General features: G+C 38.6%; 1 protein-coding gene across 1 annotated transcript in view; it reads right to left on the bottom strand.

The window, feature by feature from the left end:
• The window catches only part of FAM186A (family with sequence similarity 186 member A), a 65,297-nt gene extending 47,767 nt beyond the window's left edge, over window positions 1-17,530 (bottom strand). The window contains 1 exon segment of the mRNA XM_049694929.1: window positions 17,369-17,530. Within this exon segment, the coding sequence (XP_049550886.1) occupies window positions 17,369-17,530 (162 nt within the window).
• Between the last annotated feature and the right edge of the window lie 749 nt (window positions 17,531-18,279).

Below are 18,279 nucleotides of genomic sequence, written 5' to 3' on the forward strand. Positions count from 1 at the left end.
CCTAAATTTCATAGAAGAGATTTCAAAGTTTGGGCATCCTGAAGGCCAGCTGCTGTAAAGAGTCAAAGCTGGGTTTTAAAAAGATAAACGCCTTTTCCAGATATGGGATTCAAAGAGACAGATACCATACGGCATGCCAGGCATGGACCTCTACTTAAAGGGGTATGACTTAAAAGGGCAGTCTTCTAGGGGGAGAGGGGGAATCCACAGGAAGAAAGAAGCATCTGTTAGTGATTGGGTAGTAAAGGGTGGGGGGAGATAAATTTAGGGTTCTGCAAAACCAAAGAGAACTACAATATCACAGGACTCATAATCCCTCCCCTCACCACCAATGCAAACAAACTAAAATTCTTTAAAATACCTGGATTTTGCTATCCTGACAGAAAAGGGCACAATTAAACTGGAAATCTGTCATAAAATGAGAGAGAACTCCCTGGATGTCCAGTGGTTAGAACTCTGTGCTCTCACTATCAAGGGCCTGGGTTCAATCCCTGGTCAGGGAGCTGCACAGGCATGGACCAAAGAGAGAGAGAGAGAGAGAGAGAGAGGCAGAGAAAAAAGAAATCTATAATAAATTACTGCAGAAGATTAGGAAATAAGTTTGCACATAAATCAAGTGGGGAAAATCTCTCTCTCCAAAAACAATCAGGAAGTCACAGACAAATTTAAATCCAACTCCAAACAGAATTAAATACACTCAAACAAGTATCTGAGGATATGAAAAACCACCTTGAATCATAAATTTTAAAACTAAAAACAAATATGGACAAAAACAGGGAGAATTGAAAAAAATGATGAAATGGGAAAGAAATGAAAGAAAAATAAAACTAGAAACAACTTAAGTATCCATCCACAGATGAATGGATAAAGAAGATGTAGAATATATATATATATGTGTATATATATATACACACATATATATATACACATATATGTGTGTGTGTGTGTAATATTATTCAGCCATATAAAATGGAAGTCCTACCATTTATGACAACATGGATGGACCTGGAGGGTATTGTGCTAAGTGAAATAAGTCAGAGAAACACAAATACTGTATGATCTCACTTATATGTGGGATCCAAAAAAACTAAGTTCATAAATACAGAGAACAGATTGGTTGTTGCCAGATGTGAGGGTTGGGGGGTGGATGAAATGGGCAAAGGTGGTCAAAGGTACAAACTTCTAGTTGTAACATGAATAAGTTCTGGAGATGCAATGTACAGCATGGCGACTATAGTTAACAGTACTGTATGCATATTTGAAAGTTGTTAAGAGAGTAGACCTTAAAAATTTTTATCACAAGGGAAAAATTTTGTAACTGTGAAATGATGGATGTTAATTAAATTTATTGTGGTAATCATTTCACAATGTATACATATAGCAAATCATTATGTTGCACATCTTAAACTAATACAATGTTATATATCAATTATATCTTAATAAAACTAGACAGAAAGATTATTAAAAATAAACTAAAGATATCTGTTGGCTCATCAGGGAAAAAAAGAAAGAAAAATATAAAATTGTCTCAGAAATAAACTATAAATTACAAGGTGCCCCAAGGGAGAATAGACTCAAATGTCAATTTAATAAGGGTCATTGAAGTCAAGAAAATAACCAAAATGATGAAGGACATAAGAGAAAAGTCAAAAAGGACCAGAGAAAAAGTGGATGAAATTGAAGATAAGCAAATAATTAGTAATATTCATATTTTCAGAATCTCTGAACAATAAAAATTTTTTAAATTGTATTTCTATATACTAGCAATGAATAACTGGAAATTGAAATTGAAAAACAATAACATTCACCAATATTTATAGCAGCTTTATTCATAATTGCCAAAACTTGGAAACAACAAGATGTCCTTCAATAGGTAAATGGATTAATAAACTGTGGTTTGTCCAGACAATGGAATATTATTCAGCACTGAAAAAAGAGAGCTATCAAGACATGGAGGAACCTTAAATGCATGTTGCTAAGTAAAAGAAGCCAATCCGAAAAGGCTACATACTCTATGATTCCAACATATCACATTTTGGAAAGGCAAAAGTGGAGGCAGTAAAAACATCAGTGGTTGTCAAGGGTCAGGGAGGATGGTGAGGCATGAATAGGTGGAGCACAGAGGATTTTTTTTTTTTTTTTTTTTTGCGGTACGCGGGCCTCTCACTGTTGTGGCCTCTCCCGTTGCGGAGCACAGGCTCCAGACGCGCAGGCTCAGCGGCCATGGCTCATGGGCCTAGCCGCTCTGCGGCATGTGGGATCTTCCCAGACTGGGGCATGAACCCATGTGCCCTGCATCAGCAGGTGGACTCTCAACCACTGCGCCACCAGGGAAGCCCACAGAGGATTTTTAGGACAATGAAAATACTCTGTATGATACTATCATGATGGATACATGTCATTATATATTTGTCCAAACCTATAAAATGTACAGCACAAAGAATGAACCCTAATGTAAACCATGAACTTTGGGTGATCATGATATGTCAATGTAGGTTCATCGATTGTAATAAATGTACCACTCTCTTGGGGGTTGTTAATAATGGAGAAGGGTATGTATTTTTGAAAGGGGGGTATATGGGAAATCTCTGTACCTTCCTCTTAATTTTGCTGTGGACCTAAAACTGCTCCAAAAAATATAAAGTCTTTCAAAAAATACTCTTCACCATAACATCAAAAATAAGATTTTTAAGGAATTGGTCCATTTCATCTAGGTTATCAAATTGGGGGGGGCACAGATTTATTCATATTATTCCTTTATTATCCTTTTAATGTTCATGTAATTTGTAGTGGAATGTTGCCACTTTCATCTCTGATATTAGTAATTTGTGTCCTCTCTCTCTCTTTTTTTTTTTCCCTAGTTAGCCTGGCTAGAGGCTTATCCATTTTATTGTTTTCAAAAAATGAGCTTTGGTTTAATTGATTTTCTCTATTGATTTCCTGTTTCCAATTTTATTGATTTTGGCACTAATTTTATTTCTTTTCTTCTGCTCTCTTTGGATTTAATTTGCTCTTCCTTTTCTAGTTTCCCAAAGTGAAAACTTAAGTTATTGATTTTAGATCTTTTTCTAGTGCTAGTTGGGTTAACATCTATCATGTTTGTTACTGTTTTCTATTTTTTGCCCTCCTTTTTCTATATTTGTATTCCACTCTATTTCTGCCTTTTGTGGTTTTCATTGAGCATTTTATATTATGCTCATTTCTCCTTAGTATATCACCTATACTTCTTTTTTCTTTTTTTCTTTTTAGTGATTGCCTTAGAGTTTTCAGTATATTCTTACAACTAATTGAAGTCCATTTTCAAGTAACATTATATTACTTCACATGTAGTGTGAGTACCTTATAATAACAAAATAATCCTAATTCCTCCCTCTCATCCTTTGTATTATTGCTATCATTCATTTCCCTTTTATACCAGGACACATAAGCACATATATATACAATATATACACAAGCATACGTAGTCAAATACATTTGTTGCTATTATTTTGAGCAAACTGTTATCTGTTAGAGCAATTAAGAATAAGAAAAATAAAAATTTTGGGACTTCCCTGGTGGTGCAGTGGTTGAGAATCCACCTGCCAATGCAGGGGACATGGGTTCGAGCCCTGGTCCAGGAAGATCCCACAGGCCACGGAGCAACTAAGCCAATGCACCACAACTACTGAGCCTGCACTCTAGAGCCCGCGAGCCACAACTACTGAGCCCGCGTGCCACAACTACTGAAGCCTGTGCGCCTAGAGCCCATGCTCCGCAACAAAGAGAAGTCACTGCAACGATAAGCCCGTACACCGCAATGAACAGTAGCCCCTGCTTGCCACAGCTAGAGAAAGCCCACGCGCAGCAATGAAGACCCAGCATAGCCAAAAATAAAGTAAATAAATAAATAAATTTATTTTTTAAAAAAAGAAAGAAAGGTTTCTATTTTATCTTTGCTTATTCCTTCTACAATGCTCTTTCTTTCTGAAGATCAGAATTTCTGGGCTTCCTTGGTGGTGCAGTGGTTAAGAATCTGCCCACCAATGCAGGGGACACAGGTTTGATCCCTGGCCCGGGAAGATCCCACATGCCGCGGAGTGACTAAGCCCGTGCGCCACAACGACTGAGCCTGCACTCTAGAGCCCACGAGCCACAACTACTGAGCCCGCGAGCCACAACTACTGAAGCCCACATGCCTAGAGCCCGTGCTCCACAACAAGAGGAGCCACTTCAATGAGAAGTCCGCGCACCGCAACAAAGAGTTGCCTTCACTTGCCGCAACTAGAGAAAGCCCACGTGCAGAAACGAAGACCAAACATGACCAAAAATAAATACATTTATTAAAAAAAAAGATCAGAATTTCTGATCTATATTATTTTCCTTCCCTCTAAAGATGTACTTCAAACATTTCTTGCAAGACAGGTTTATTGGCACCAATTTCCTCAAATTTTGTTTGTCTGAGAAAGTATTTCTCCTTCACTTTTTTTTTTTTTTTTTTTTGCGGTAAGCAGGCCTCTCACTGTTGTGGCCTCTCCCGTTGTGGAGCACAGGCTCCGGACGCGCAGGCTCCGCGGCCATGGCTCACGGGCCCAGGGGCTCCACGGCACGTGGGATCTTCCCCGACCAGGGCACGAACCTGCGTCCCCTGCATCGGCAGGCAGACTCTCAACCACTGCACCACCAGGGAAGCCCTCTCTTTCAGTTTTGATTGGTACATTTGCAGGGTACAGAATTCTAGGTTGGTGGGTTTTTTCTCTAAACACTTTAGATATTACACTCCATTCTCTTGCTTGAATGGTTTCTGGGAAATAGATGTAAAATTCTTACCTTTGTTCCCCTATAGATAAGATTCTTGCCCCCCTTCCCCAGTTTCTTTTAGGATTTTTTTGGTTTTATGAAGTTTGAAAATGATATACCTAAGTGTAGTTTGGGAGGCATTTATCCTGCCTGGTTTTCTCTGAGATTCCTAGATCTGTGGTTTGATGTCTGACATCAATTTGGGGAAAGTCTCAGTAAATATTGCTTCCAATATTGCTTCTGTTCCTTTCCCTCCTCTCCTGGTATTCTAATTACACATCGATTACACCTTTTGTAGTTGTCCCACAGTCTTCCGATATTCTGTTGTTTTTTTCTTTTTTTCCCAGTCTTTGTTCTCTTTGCTTTTCAGTTTTGGAGGCTTCTATTTTCATATCCTTGTGTTCAGAGATTCTTTCCTCAGCTATCTCCAATCTACTAATGAGCCCATTAAAGGCATTCTCCATTTCTGTTACAGTGTGTTTGATCTCTAGCATTTCTTTTCGGTTCTTTCCTAGGATTTGCATCTCTGCTTACATTATCCATCTGTTTTTTTGTTGTTTTTTTGTTTTTTTGAGTATAGTTGCTTATCCGTCTGTCCTTGCATGTTGTCTCCTTTTTCCATTAGAGGCTTTAGCATATAAACCATTATTATTTTAAATTTCCAGTGTTATAATTCCAAATCCCTGCCATGTCTGATTGTGATGCTTACTCTGTCTCTTCAAATTGTGCTTTTTTCCTTTTAGCATGCTTTATAATTTTTTGCTGAAATTTATACATGATGTACTGTGTGAGAAGAATTCTGGTAAACAGGTCTTTAGTGGTGTGGTGGTAAGGTGTGGGGGAAGGGGAAACATTTTATAGTCCAGTCTTTGGGAGAGCCTATGCTCTGGACTGTGAACTTCCCCAGTGCTTCTTAGCTTTTCCCCCACTTAGGTGGGACCCAATGGCAAAAGCAAGTTGGAATTAGGTATTATCCTTCCCCCAGGTATATTAGGTTCTGATACAATCCCAGCAGATGTGGCTATGGTTAAATAGTTTCTCCTGAGGGCAGCCCTTGTTAAGAACAGAGTGCTCTGGCATATTTCAAAATGTATACTTTTTTCCTCCCCTTGCCAAAAGCACAAGGGGATTTTTCTCGGATATTTACTGTGAGAACCTGTTCAAGCTCTTGGAGGTAAAATTCATGAAAGTGATGGGGTGCCCCCTATGATTGGGTCTCCCTGGAATTTTAAACTCTCAGACTCACCTACACTGAGCCTGCAGCAATTGTCAATTACAATTCAGGTTTTCCTACTCCAGCACTTGTTCCCACAGCAGTTTCTGCTTGTGAGTTCTCTCCTCCAGTAATCCGTTGACTCCCTGTACTCCCCTGTCTCTCCAGTCTTGAGTGCAGTGGTTTGACCCATGTCCTCACCTCTCTTACGGATCCAAGAAGAGTTGATTTTTCAGCTTTTTACTTGTTAGGATGGAATGGTGACTTCCAAGCTCCTCATATACAGAATCAGAAATCATAAGTCTCCCAAAAGGATTGTTTTTTCAACACATTGTTTTGGAATAATTGGATATCTATATGACCAAAAACAATTTTTTAAATGTTTATCCATATCTCATACAATATTAAAAAATTAAGTCAAATGGACCATAGACCCAAATGTAAAATCAACACTATAAAACTAAGAAAACAAAGGAGAAAATATTTGTAACCTTGGGTTAGGCAAAGATTTCTTGGATATGACATCAAAGCACAATTGATAAAAAAACAAATTCATAACTTGGGTTTCACAAAAAGTTTAGACTTCTGCTCTTTTGAAAACACTGTTAAGAGAATTAAAAGTCAGGGACTTCCCTGGTGGCACAGTGGTTAAGAATCCACCTGCCAATGCAGGGGACATGGGTTCGGGCCCTGGTCCAGGAAGATCCCACATACCGCAGAGCAACTAAGCCCATGTGCCACAACTACTTAGCCTGCGCTCTAGAGCCCGTGAGCCACAACTGCTGAGCCTGCGTGCCACAACGACTGAAACCCACGTGCCTAGAGCCTGTGCTCTGCAACAAGAGAAGCCACCGCAATGAGAAGCCCATGCACCACAACGAAGAGTAGCCCCTGCTCTCCGCAACTAGCGAAAGCCTGTGCACAGCAACGAAGACCCAATGCAGCCAAAAATAAATAAATAAATTTATTAAAAAAGGAAAAGAAAAGAAGAAGTCAAGCCACAGACTGGGAATAAATATTTGCAAAACATGCTGCTGGTGGAAATGCTAATTGGTACAACTTTTATGGAAGGAACTTTGTTATTACTTAACAGAACTACACATGCATTTACATTTCAACCCACCAACCCCACTTCTAAGGATCTACCTTGAAGGTATACATTTAACCACATGAAAATATATATACACAAGGTTATTCATTGAATCAATGCTTGAATTACAAAATATTGCAAACAACCTAAATATCCATACACAAGAGAGTGATTGAATCAACTACCATCTACCCACATAATGGATTATTATACAGCTATAAAAAAGAATAAGGAAGATCTCTTTGAATTGGTATGATCTCCAGGACACAGAGTTAAAGTGAAAAAAATAAAACAAACAAGAATAACTATTGTATGCTGCATTTTGTGCAGAAAAGAGAGAATATAAGAAATTACACATGAATCTGCTCATTTATGTGGAAGAAATACAAGAAGAATAAGCTAGATGCTAAAGAGATTGGTTATATACAGGATATATGTCGGAAATGGGTGGAAGGAAAGGAGGAATAAGAATGGGGCAACAGGGATGAGGAGGAAGTGACATTTCTCTGAGTATATCTTTTTGTATAGCTCTGCCTTGTATCACCATAGTAGTATTTCACATACCCTTCACATACTTGATAAAAAAAAAAACTATTAAAACCAACCAGTATATGGGGTGATAAGGAATGGATACAAATACTAACAATTGAACCTAATTGTATACAAGTGAATAACATAACCACACAGAAGAAAAGAACTAGCTAGTAACTTTGGAAAACAATATCTTGGCTGAATAATGTAATGTTAAAGAATGATACATATATGCCGTACTAGTCAGTAAACGTGTTTCTTGCAGGCTTATGAGTTAGCAACTCTGAAACTACTCTATGTGTATGCTAGAAATGAACAAATAAATAAATATACTGTAGATAACTAGAACTGGGATTCTAACTCTTGGGGAAAGAAGTAACAAATAAGGAACAAGAAAAGAGTAACATAAACCCTGTGGTACAGGACTGGAATCTGAACTATCAGTATAAAACCATATATTAAATATATATTCAGAGAGAGATAGTTATATAAGTATAAATATCTATATATACATGGGCTAATACACATACATATATTTCCTAGCTCTTTTCTTGCTGAGAGGACCTAGAAGAAATGACACTTGGATAGTAATGAACACACCTAGCCAAAGGTTTGGTTTCTAAACATCATTCTCCAGTAAAAGGAACCAGGGCTTTTGGAAAAGTCATTGATTCCAGGGCTGGGCTGGGAATGTAAAAGTTATGCTTCCAAAAAGTAATGAAATGCAGATAGATAGATAGATAGATAGATAAATAGATAGCTAGCCACTTGTTGAAAGGACACAGGAATTAATCTGAAGGTGCTCCTAATGGGCCAATCTGGAACTATTGAAGCCACACACACACACACACACACACATAGTTTGAATAATAACCCCACAGGCTAGAATAAATATCTATCAACCTATCAGTATATGTAAGTAAATAAATGGAAGAGGTAGCTCTTCCTTGCAATTGACTTCCAATTAATAAATATGAAAGAAGGAAATTTAAAAATTACCATTAGGTAAACACCACAGTAATAATTGTTGCAGACAATATTTATCAGTGGATTCCAAAAAGTGGACAAAAGTTTGAGAAGGTACAGAATGTGCATAATCTCAAAGTATCTTCCCCAAGATATTTCTTTTTTTTTTTTTTATAAATGTATTTATTTATTTTTGGCTGCATTGGGTCTTCGTTGCAGTGTGCTGGCTTCTCATTGTGGTTGCTTCTCTCGTTGAGGAGCACAGGCTCTAGGCATGCAGGCTTCAGTAGTTGTGGCTCGTGGGCTCTAGAGCTCAGGCTCAGAAGTTGTGGCTCGGGCTTCCCTGGTGGCGCAGTGGTTGAGAGTCCGCCTGCCGATGCAGGGGACACGGGTTCGTGCCCCGGTCCGGGAAGATCCCACATGCCGCGGAGCAGCTGGGCCCGTGAGCCATGGCCACTGAGCCTGCGTGTCCAGAGCCTGTGCTCTGCAGCGGGAGAGGCCACAGCAGTGAGAGGCCCGCGTACCGCAAAAAAAAAAAAGAAAAAAAAAGAAGTTGTGGCTCACAGGCTTAGTTTCTCTGCGGCATGTGGGATCTTCCTGGACCAGGGCTCGAACCCATGTCCCCTGCATTGGCAGGTGGATTCTTAACCACTGTGCCACCAGGGAAGCGCCCCAAGATATTTCTTAACTACAAAGGGAAAAATAGTAACTTTACAGTGAACAAGCCACTTTAACCAAGTGACCAAGTTCAACATTAGTCATAGCACAAAACACTGTAATATGATGTACTGAGGACACAGATCATTTCTAGTGTATATTCTTGACCCCAAAATGCATAACCTCAGTCCCACCATGAAAAATATTAGAGAAACCAAAAATTGATAGACATTCAGAAAAGTAATATTCTTTGAAAATATCAAGGTCATGAAGGACAATGAGTAAATGTCTAAGGAAATAGTAAAGACTGCAGAGGAATAAGGAGAAACAAGTAAACGTTATATGAGACCCTGGATAGGATCTGGTTACAGAAAAAGAATATTGGTGGAAAAACTGGTAAAATTCAAATGAGATCTTTAAGAGTATTTTATCAATTTTAATTTCCTGGTTTCAACAATTTTACTATGGTTATATAAGATGTTAACCTTAAGGGAAGCTGGGTTAGAGATATATGGAAACTCTGTGCTATTTTGGGGGCTCTTCTTTAAATCTAAAATTAACTTGAAGTAAAAAGCTTAAAGAAAAAAACCTATTTTGCATTATTTACTAAAGTTGAGTCTATACATAGCTGATTGCCCAGCAATTTCATTCGTAGATGAAATGCATGCTTACATGCATCAAAAGATGTTCACAAAAATGTTTATTGCAATATTATTTGTAGTAGACAAAAGTAGCAGAATGGATAAAATCATAAAATAGAATGACAGTGATAAAAATAAACTATAGCTTCATATAAAGAATCTCATGAACTTAGTATTAAGCAAAAGAAGCCAGACATTAAATATGTACTGTGTGCTTCTATTTATCAGGAAAAGCTAACCTAGAATGTTAAAGGTCAGGATAATAGTTGTCTTCAGAGGAAATCAGGAGGTTTCTGTAATGCAGATAATTGTTTTGTTTTTAATTTCAGAGTTTGTTCACTTCGTGATAATTGTTGAGTTTTTCAACTGTGAGTTCTCACTTATGTTTATTATAATTTTTAAAGTTTTCAAAAGAAGAATTTAACCTATGTTACTACCCTAGATAAACACACATGGGCCAGATTTATTCTCTTATCTGAAACAACTAAAAGAGGGCCACCTAAAAGGGTTAATAGAAACAATCCCCAGAGGTCACATAGGGAGAAGGAGTATTTTCTGTTCTCAGCTGGAGTAGAAAGCTTAACTCCTGGGACAACTGGTAGAGTACTCAGAAGGATTTTTGCCTCAGTGGTAGTGGGAACAAAATTAAGCGTAGGGTAAATGCTGTTATAGTCTCACATAACAACGCACAAAAGGAAGATTCAAAAGGCTCAAACTACTTCTGCATAACTTAACTGTGTTCTCAAAATTTGAAAATATTTATAAGATTAGAAATATACCCAGCACCTAACAAGATAAAAATTACAATATCTGATATTCGATCAAACAATATCACGCAGGAGGAGTGACACCAAGGAAGATGGCTGAGTAGAAAGCATGAGGAATCTATCTCTCCAACTAGACAACAACTGTATTGGCAGAATCTGTCTGATTTAACTGTTTTGGAATTCTCGAGTCTGTTCAATGGTTTCCATCTTTCAAAGGAAGACTGGGCCAGTAAAGTATGGGCAATTTCATTCAATTGCAGCCTTTAACATGGTAGCAGCTATTCATTTCCTACCCTCCACGCCTGTGACAGGAAGTGTTCCTAGAGCAGCTTACAAGAGCCAGGATGGGCAATAAGATTCTTGTCCTCCAAATATGAGAGATCTGTGTTCTGATTATGAACTGCTGTTTCAAATCACAGAGGTGCAGATACAAAGGCAAGCTACCATTTTAACCTGCACTGGGTGGAAGCTGCTTTCAGGGGATTTAAACAGACAGTTTCAGGGTTTTTTCCCCTCACTTTTCCTTTTTCCCCTTTTGGGAGCCAGACATTTAAAGATTAGAGCATTCAAATGCAACTGTATTTTCAAGGGAACTTAGAAAGTCACCAAGCATGCCCATAAAAAGATGCAGTTTCGGAAAACACCTGAGAAGAGCTGAAATTTACACGTCAGGCTGATCCATGGCACATAGTAGACACCATACAACACTAAAAACAAACAACAACCCTGGGAGAGAAGGAGAATCTGATTTCCAGACTTACAACATTATGAGATTCAGATGTCCAGTTTTCAACAAAAAAAAATCATAAAGCATACAAATAAATAGGAAAGCATGTCCCAGTCAAAGGAAAAAAAATTACAGAAACCATGAGGAAGAACTTAAGACATTATCAGATAAAAGCTGAGAAAGTACATTACCACTAGAACTGCCTTATGAGATATGCTAAAGGGAGTCCTTCAGGTTGAAATGAAAGTACTCAATGTTGTGTGAAGAAATAAAACTCTTTGGTAAAGGCAAATACATGGGAAATTATAAAAGCTAGTATTGATGTAATTTTGGTTTATAACTCCACTTCTTATTTTCTACATGATTTAAAATACAAATGCAGGGCTTTCGCTGGTGGCGCAGTGGATAAGAATCTGCCTGCCAATGCAGGGGACACAGCTTCGATCCCTGGACTGTGAAGATCCCACATGCTGCGGGGCAGCTAAGCCTGTGCGCCACAACTACTGAGCCTGAGAGCCACAACTACTGAAGCCTGCGTGCCTAGAGCCTGTGCTCCGCAACGAGAATCCACCGCACTGAGAAGCCCGTGCACTGCAACAAACAGTAGCCCCCACTCACCGCAACTAGAGAAAGCCCTCGTGCAGCAACGAAGACCCAGCACAGCCAAAAATACAATAAATAAATTGAAAAAAATTTTTTAAAGATTTAAAAAATACAAATACATTAAAAAACAATTACAAGTCTGTTTGGGGGCACACACTGTATGAAGATATAATTTGTGGTATCAGTAATTGAAAGGAGTGGGGACAGAGCAGTAAGGGGCAGAGTTACTATATGCTATTAAAGTTTAACTGGTATAAATTCAAGTTAAGAGTGTATAACTTTACAAAGTTATGTGTAATTCTCATGATAAACACAAAGAAAATAAATATAGAATACACTCAAAAGGAAATGAGAAGGGAATTTTTAAATTTCACTAAAAAAGAAAATTTAAAAAAACACAAAAGATGACAGCAATGAAAGAAATGAGGGGGGAAAAGCTATAACACAAATAGAAAACAAATAACAAAATGGCAAAAGTTAAACCCTCCTTATCAATAATTACTTTAAATGTAAATGGATTAAACCATTTTATCAAAAGATAGGGATTAGCAGAACAGATTTTTTTAAAAACCAATGATCCATGCCCTCTGTAAGAGACTCACTTTAGTCCAAAGACCCAAAGAGGTTGAAACTGAAAGGATGGAAAAAGATATCCATGTAAGTAATACCCAAAAGAGAAGTTGGGCGTTATAGTAATATCAGAAAAAATAGACTTTTTTTTCCCACTGGGGTATAGTTGCTTTACAATGTTGTGCTAGTTTCTGCTGTACAATGAAGTGAATCAGCTATATGTATACATATATCCCCTGCCTCTTGGACCTCCCTCCCACCACTCCCATCCCACCCATCTAGGTCACCACAGAGCACTGAGCTGAGCTTCCTGAACTATACAGCAGGTTCCCACTAGCTATCTGTTTTACACGTGGTAGTGTATATATGTCAATCTCAATCTCCCAATTCATCCCACCTCCCCTCCCCACTCCCATCCACATGTCCATTCTCTACGTCTGCGTCTCTATTCCTGCCCTGCAAATAGGTTAATCTGTTCCATTTTTCTAGATTCCACATATATGCATTAATATATGATATTTGTTTTTCTCTTTCTGACTTACTTCACTCTGTAAAGTCAGACTTTAGGTCCATCCACATCTCTACAAATGACCTAATTTCATTCCTTTTTATGGCTGAGTAACATTCCATTGTATATATGTACCACATCTACTTTATCCATTCATCTGTCAATGGATGCATGTTTCCATCCATCAGGACTTGGTTGCTTCCATGTCCTGACTATTGTAAATAGTGCTGCAATGAACATTGGGGTGCATGTGTCTTTTTGAATTACGGTTTTCTCAGGGTATACGCCCAGTAGTGGGATTGCTGAGTCATATGATAGTTCTATCTTCAGTTTTTTAAGGAACCTCCATACTGTTCTCCATAGTGGCTGTATCAATTTACATTCCCACCAACAGTGCAAGAGGGTTTCCTTTTCTCCACACCCTCTCCAGCATTTACTGTTTGTAGATTTTTTGATGATGGCCATTCTGACTGGTGTGGGGTGATGCCTCACGGTAGTTTTGATTTGCATTTCCCTAATAATTAATGGTGTTGAGCATATTCTCATGTGCCTGTTGGCCATCTGTATATCTTCTTTAGAGAAATGCCTATTTAGGTCTTCTGCCCATTTTTTGATTGGATTTTTTTAAACATCTTTATTGGAGTATAATTGCTTTACAATGTTCTGTTAGTTTCTGCTGTGTAACAAATGAATCAGCTATATGTATACATATATCCCCATATCCCCCTCCTGCATCTCTTTCCCACCCTCCCTATCCCACTCCTCTAGGTGGTCACAAAGCACTAAGCTGATCTCTCCGTTTTATCCAGCTGCTTCCCACTAGCTATCTGTTTTACATTTGGTAGTGTGTATATGTCCATGCCACTCTCTCACTTCGTCCCAGCTTACCCTTCCCCCCACCCCCGTGTCCTCAAGTCCATTCTCTACGTCTGCGTCTTTATTCCTGTCCTGCCCCTAGGTTCATCAGAACCTTTTTTTTTTTAGATTCCATATATATATATGTTAGCATATGGTATTTGTTTCTTTTGTTTTTCTTTCTGACTTACTTCACTCTGTATGACAGACACTAGGTCCATCCACCTCACTACAAAGAACTCCATTTCTTTTTATGGCTGAGTAATATTCCATTGAATACATGTGCCCCTTCTTCTTTATCCATTTTTCTGTCAATGGACACCTAGGTTGCTTCCATGTCCTGGCTATTGTAAATAGTGCTGCAGTGAACCTTGTGGTACATGTCTCTTTTTGAATTATGGTTTTCTCAAGGTATATGCCCAGTAGTGGGATTGCTGGGTCATATGGTAGTTCTATTTTTAGTTTTTTAAGGAACCTCCATACTGTTCTCCATAGTGGCTGTATCAATTTACATTCCCACCAACAGTGCAAGAGGGTTCCCTTTTCTCCAGCATTTATTGTTTGTAGCTTTTTTGATGATGGCCATTCCGACTGGTGTCAGGTGATACCTCATTGTAGTTTTGATCTACATTTCTCTAATAATTAATGATGTTGAGCAGCTTTTCATGTACCTCTTGGCCATCTATATGTCTTCTTTGGAGAAATGTCTATTTAGGTCTTCTGCCCATTTTTGATTGGGTTGCTTGTTTTTTTGATATTGAACTGCATGAGCTGTTTGTATATTTTGGAGAATAATTCCTTGTCAGTTGCTTCATTTGCAAATATTTTCTCCCATTCTGAGGGTTGTCTTTTTGTCTCATTTATGGTTTTCTTTGCTGTGCAAAAGTTTGATTAGGTCCTATTTATTTATCTTTGGTTTTATTTTCATTACCCTAGGAGGTGGGTCAAAAAAGATCTCTCTGTGGTTTATGTCAAGGAGTGTTCTTCCTGTGTTTTCCTCTAAGAGTTTTATAGGGTGCGGTCTTACATTTAGGTCTTTAATCCATTTTGAGTTTATTTTTGTGTATGGTGTTAGGCAGTGTTCTAACTTCATTCTTTTACATGTAGCTGTCCAATTTTCCCAGCACCACATATTGAAAGACTCTCTTTTCTCCACTGTATATTCTTGCCTCCTTTATCATGGATTAGGTGACCATAGGTGTGTGGGTTTATCTCTAGGCTTTCTATCCTGTTCCATTGATCTATATTTCTGTTTTTGTGCCAGTACCATATTGTCTTGATTACTGTAGCTTCATAGTATAGTCTGAAGTCAGGGAGCCTGATTCCTCCAGCTCCATTTTTCTTTCTCAATATTGCTTTGGCTATTCAGGGTCTTTTGTGTTTCCATACAAATTGTAAAATTTTTTGTTCTAATTCTGTGAAAAATGCCATTGGTAATTTGATAGGGGTTGCATTGAATCTGTAGATTGCTTTGGGTAGTATAGTCATTTTCACAATATTAATTCTTGCAGTCCAAGAACATGGTGTATCTCTCCATCTGTTTGTGTCATCTTTGATTCCTTTCGTTGGTGTCTTATAGTTTTCTGAGTACAGGTCTTTTACCTCCTTAGGTAGGTTTATTCCTAGGTATTTTATTCTTTTTGTTGCAATGGTAAATGGGATTGTTTCCTTAATTTCTCTTTCTGATTTTTCGTTGTTAGGGTATAGGAATGCAAGAGATTTCTGTGCATTAATTTTTTATCCTGCAACTGTACCAGATTCATTGATTAGCTCTAGTAGTTTTCTGGTGGCATCTTTAGGATTTTCTAGGTATAGTATCATGTCATCTGCAAACAGTGACAGTTTTACTGCTTTTCCAATTTGGATTACTTTTACTTCTTTTTCTTCTCTGACTGCTGTGGATAGGACTTTCAAAACTCTATTGAATAATAGTGGTGAGAGTGGACAGCCTTGTCTTGTTCCTCATCTTAGAGGAAATGCTTTCAGTTTTTCACCATTGAGAATGATGTTTGCTGTGGGCTTGTCATATATGGCCTTTATTATGTTGAGGTAGGGCATAACTTCTATGCCCACTTTCTGGAGAGTTTTTTTCATAAATGGGTGTTGAATTTTGTCAAAATCTTTTTCTGCATCTATTGAGATGATCATATGGTTTTTATTCTTTAATTTGTTAATATGGTGTATCACATTGATTGATTTGCATATATTGAAGAATTCTTGCATCCCTCAGTTAAATCCCACTTGATCATGGTATATGATCCTTTTTTTTTTTTTTTTTCGGTACACAGGCCTCTCACTGTTGTGGCCTCTCCCGTTGCGGAGCACGGGCTCCGGATGCGCAGGCTCAGCGGCCATGGTTCACGGGCCCAGCTGCTCTGCGGCATGTGGGATCTTCCCGGACCGGGGCACGAACCTGTGTCCCCTGCATCGGCAGGCGGACTCTCAACCACTGCGCCACCAGGGAAGCCCGGTGCATCGGCAGGCGGACTCTCAACCACTGCGCCACCAGGGAAGCCCGGTATATGATCCTTTTAATGTGCTGTTGGATTCTGTTTGCTAGTATTTTGTTGAGGACTTTTGCGTCTATTTTCATCAGTGATATATGTCTGTAATTTTCTTTTTTTGTAGTATCTTTTTCTGGTTTTGGTATCAGGGTGATGGTGGCCTTGTAGAATGAGCTTGGGAGTGTTCCTTTCTCTGCAATTTTTTGGAAGAGTTTGAGAAGGATGGGTGTCAGCTCTTCTCTAACTGTTTGATAGAAGTCACCTGTGAAGCCATCTCATCCTGGATTTTTGTTTATTGGAAGATTTTAATTGCAGTTTCAATTTCATTACTTGTGATTTAGTCTCTTTATATTTTCTGTTTCTTCCTGGTTCAGTCTTGGAATGTTGTACCTTTCTAAGAGTTTGACCATTTCTTCTAGGTTGTCCATTTTATTGGCATATAGTTGCTTATAGTAGTCTCTTATGATCTTTTCTATTTCTGCAGTGTCAGTTGTAATTTCTCCTTTTTCATTTCTGATTTTAGTGATTTGAATCCTCTCCTTTTTTTCCCCCTTTTTTTCTTGATGAGTCTGGCTAAAGGTTTATCAGTTTTGTTTATCTTCTCAAATAACCAGCTCTTGGTTTCACTGATGTTTGTTATTATTTCCTTCATTTCTATTTCATTTAGTTCTGCTCTGGTTATTATGATTTCTTTCCTTTTACTAACTTTGGGTTTTTTTGTTCCTTCTCTAGTTGCTTTAGGTGTAAGGTTAGGTTGTTTATTTGAGATTTTTCTTGTTTCTTGAGGTAGGATTGAATTGCTATAAACTCCCCTCTTAGGACTGCTTTTGCTGCATCCCATAGGTTTTGCGTCATCATATTTTCATTGTCATTTGTTTCTACTTTTTTTTCAAATTTGGAAAAGGGTCTTTAATTTTATTGAAGCTCATTTTTCTGGGCTCCATTGAATAGGGCTCTAACTTTGGGTGTATCTCCAACTTCAATGAATTTGGCTCCAACTAACAACTGCAAAATCAAACCAGATGTTACAATTGGGGAGATACCCAATTGCATTAAAGTTCCTCTGTTGGATGCAAGAATAACTCCCATCCAGTAGAAAGGATCTGCAGAATCTGATGACATGATTCCAAATAGTGGTATCTGACAACATACTAAGAAGATGAAGAAAGTTATAGGAGTCCATAGTACCTTTTTTCTAAACTGGATTTTCCTTTCAGGTTTCTGAGTATCTGGTAGAACTGCACAGAAAGGTTTGATAACTTCTAAAACTTTGATACCCTTGGTGGCAGCTAGGGCAACCCGGGTGGGCCCAGCGACCTTGGGGAGGCCTTCACTAGGGTCCCAAGGCTCAGGCCTCAGCACCCACTCCGGACACTCTATGTATTTTTTTCTTTTCACTCTGTATTTTTTGATTTCCTCTTTGATTTCTTCAGTGATCTCTTGGTTATTTAGTAGCGTATTGTTTAGCCTCCATGTGTTTGCAGTTTTTTTGTTTGTTTGTTTGTTTGTTTTGCGGTACGTGGGCCTCTCACTGCTGTGGCCTCTCCTGTTGCGGAGCACAGGCTCCAGACGCACAGGCTCAGCGGCCATGGCTCACGGGCCCAGCCACTCCATGGCATGTGAGATCCTCCCAGACTGGGGCACGAACCCGTGTCCCCTGCATCGACAGGCGGACTCTCAACCACTGTGCCACCAGGGAAGCCCGTGTTTGCTTTTTTTTACAGTTTTTTTTTCCTGTAATTGATTTCTAATTTCATAGTGTTGTGGTGGGAAAAGATGCTTGATATGATATCAATTTTCTTAAATTTAGTGAAGCTTGATTTGTGACCCAAGATGTGATCTATCCTGGAGAATGTTCTGTGCGCACTTGA

The sequence above is a fragment of the Orcinus orca genome, chromosome 11, assembly GCF_937001465.1.
Source record: "Orcinus orca chromosome 11, mOrcOrc1.1, whole genome shotgun sequence".
Lineage (NCBI taxonomy): Eukaryota > Metazoa > Chordata > Mammalia > Artiodactyla > Delphinidae > Orcinus > Orcinus orca.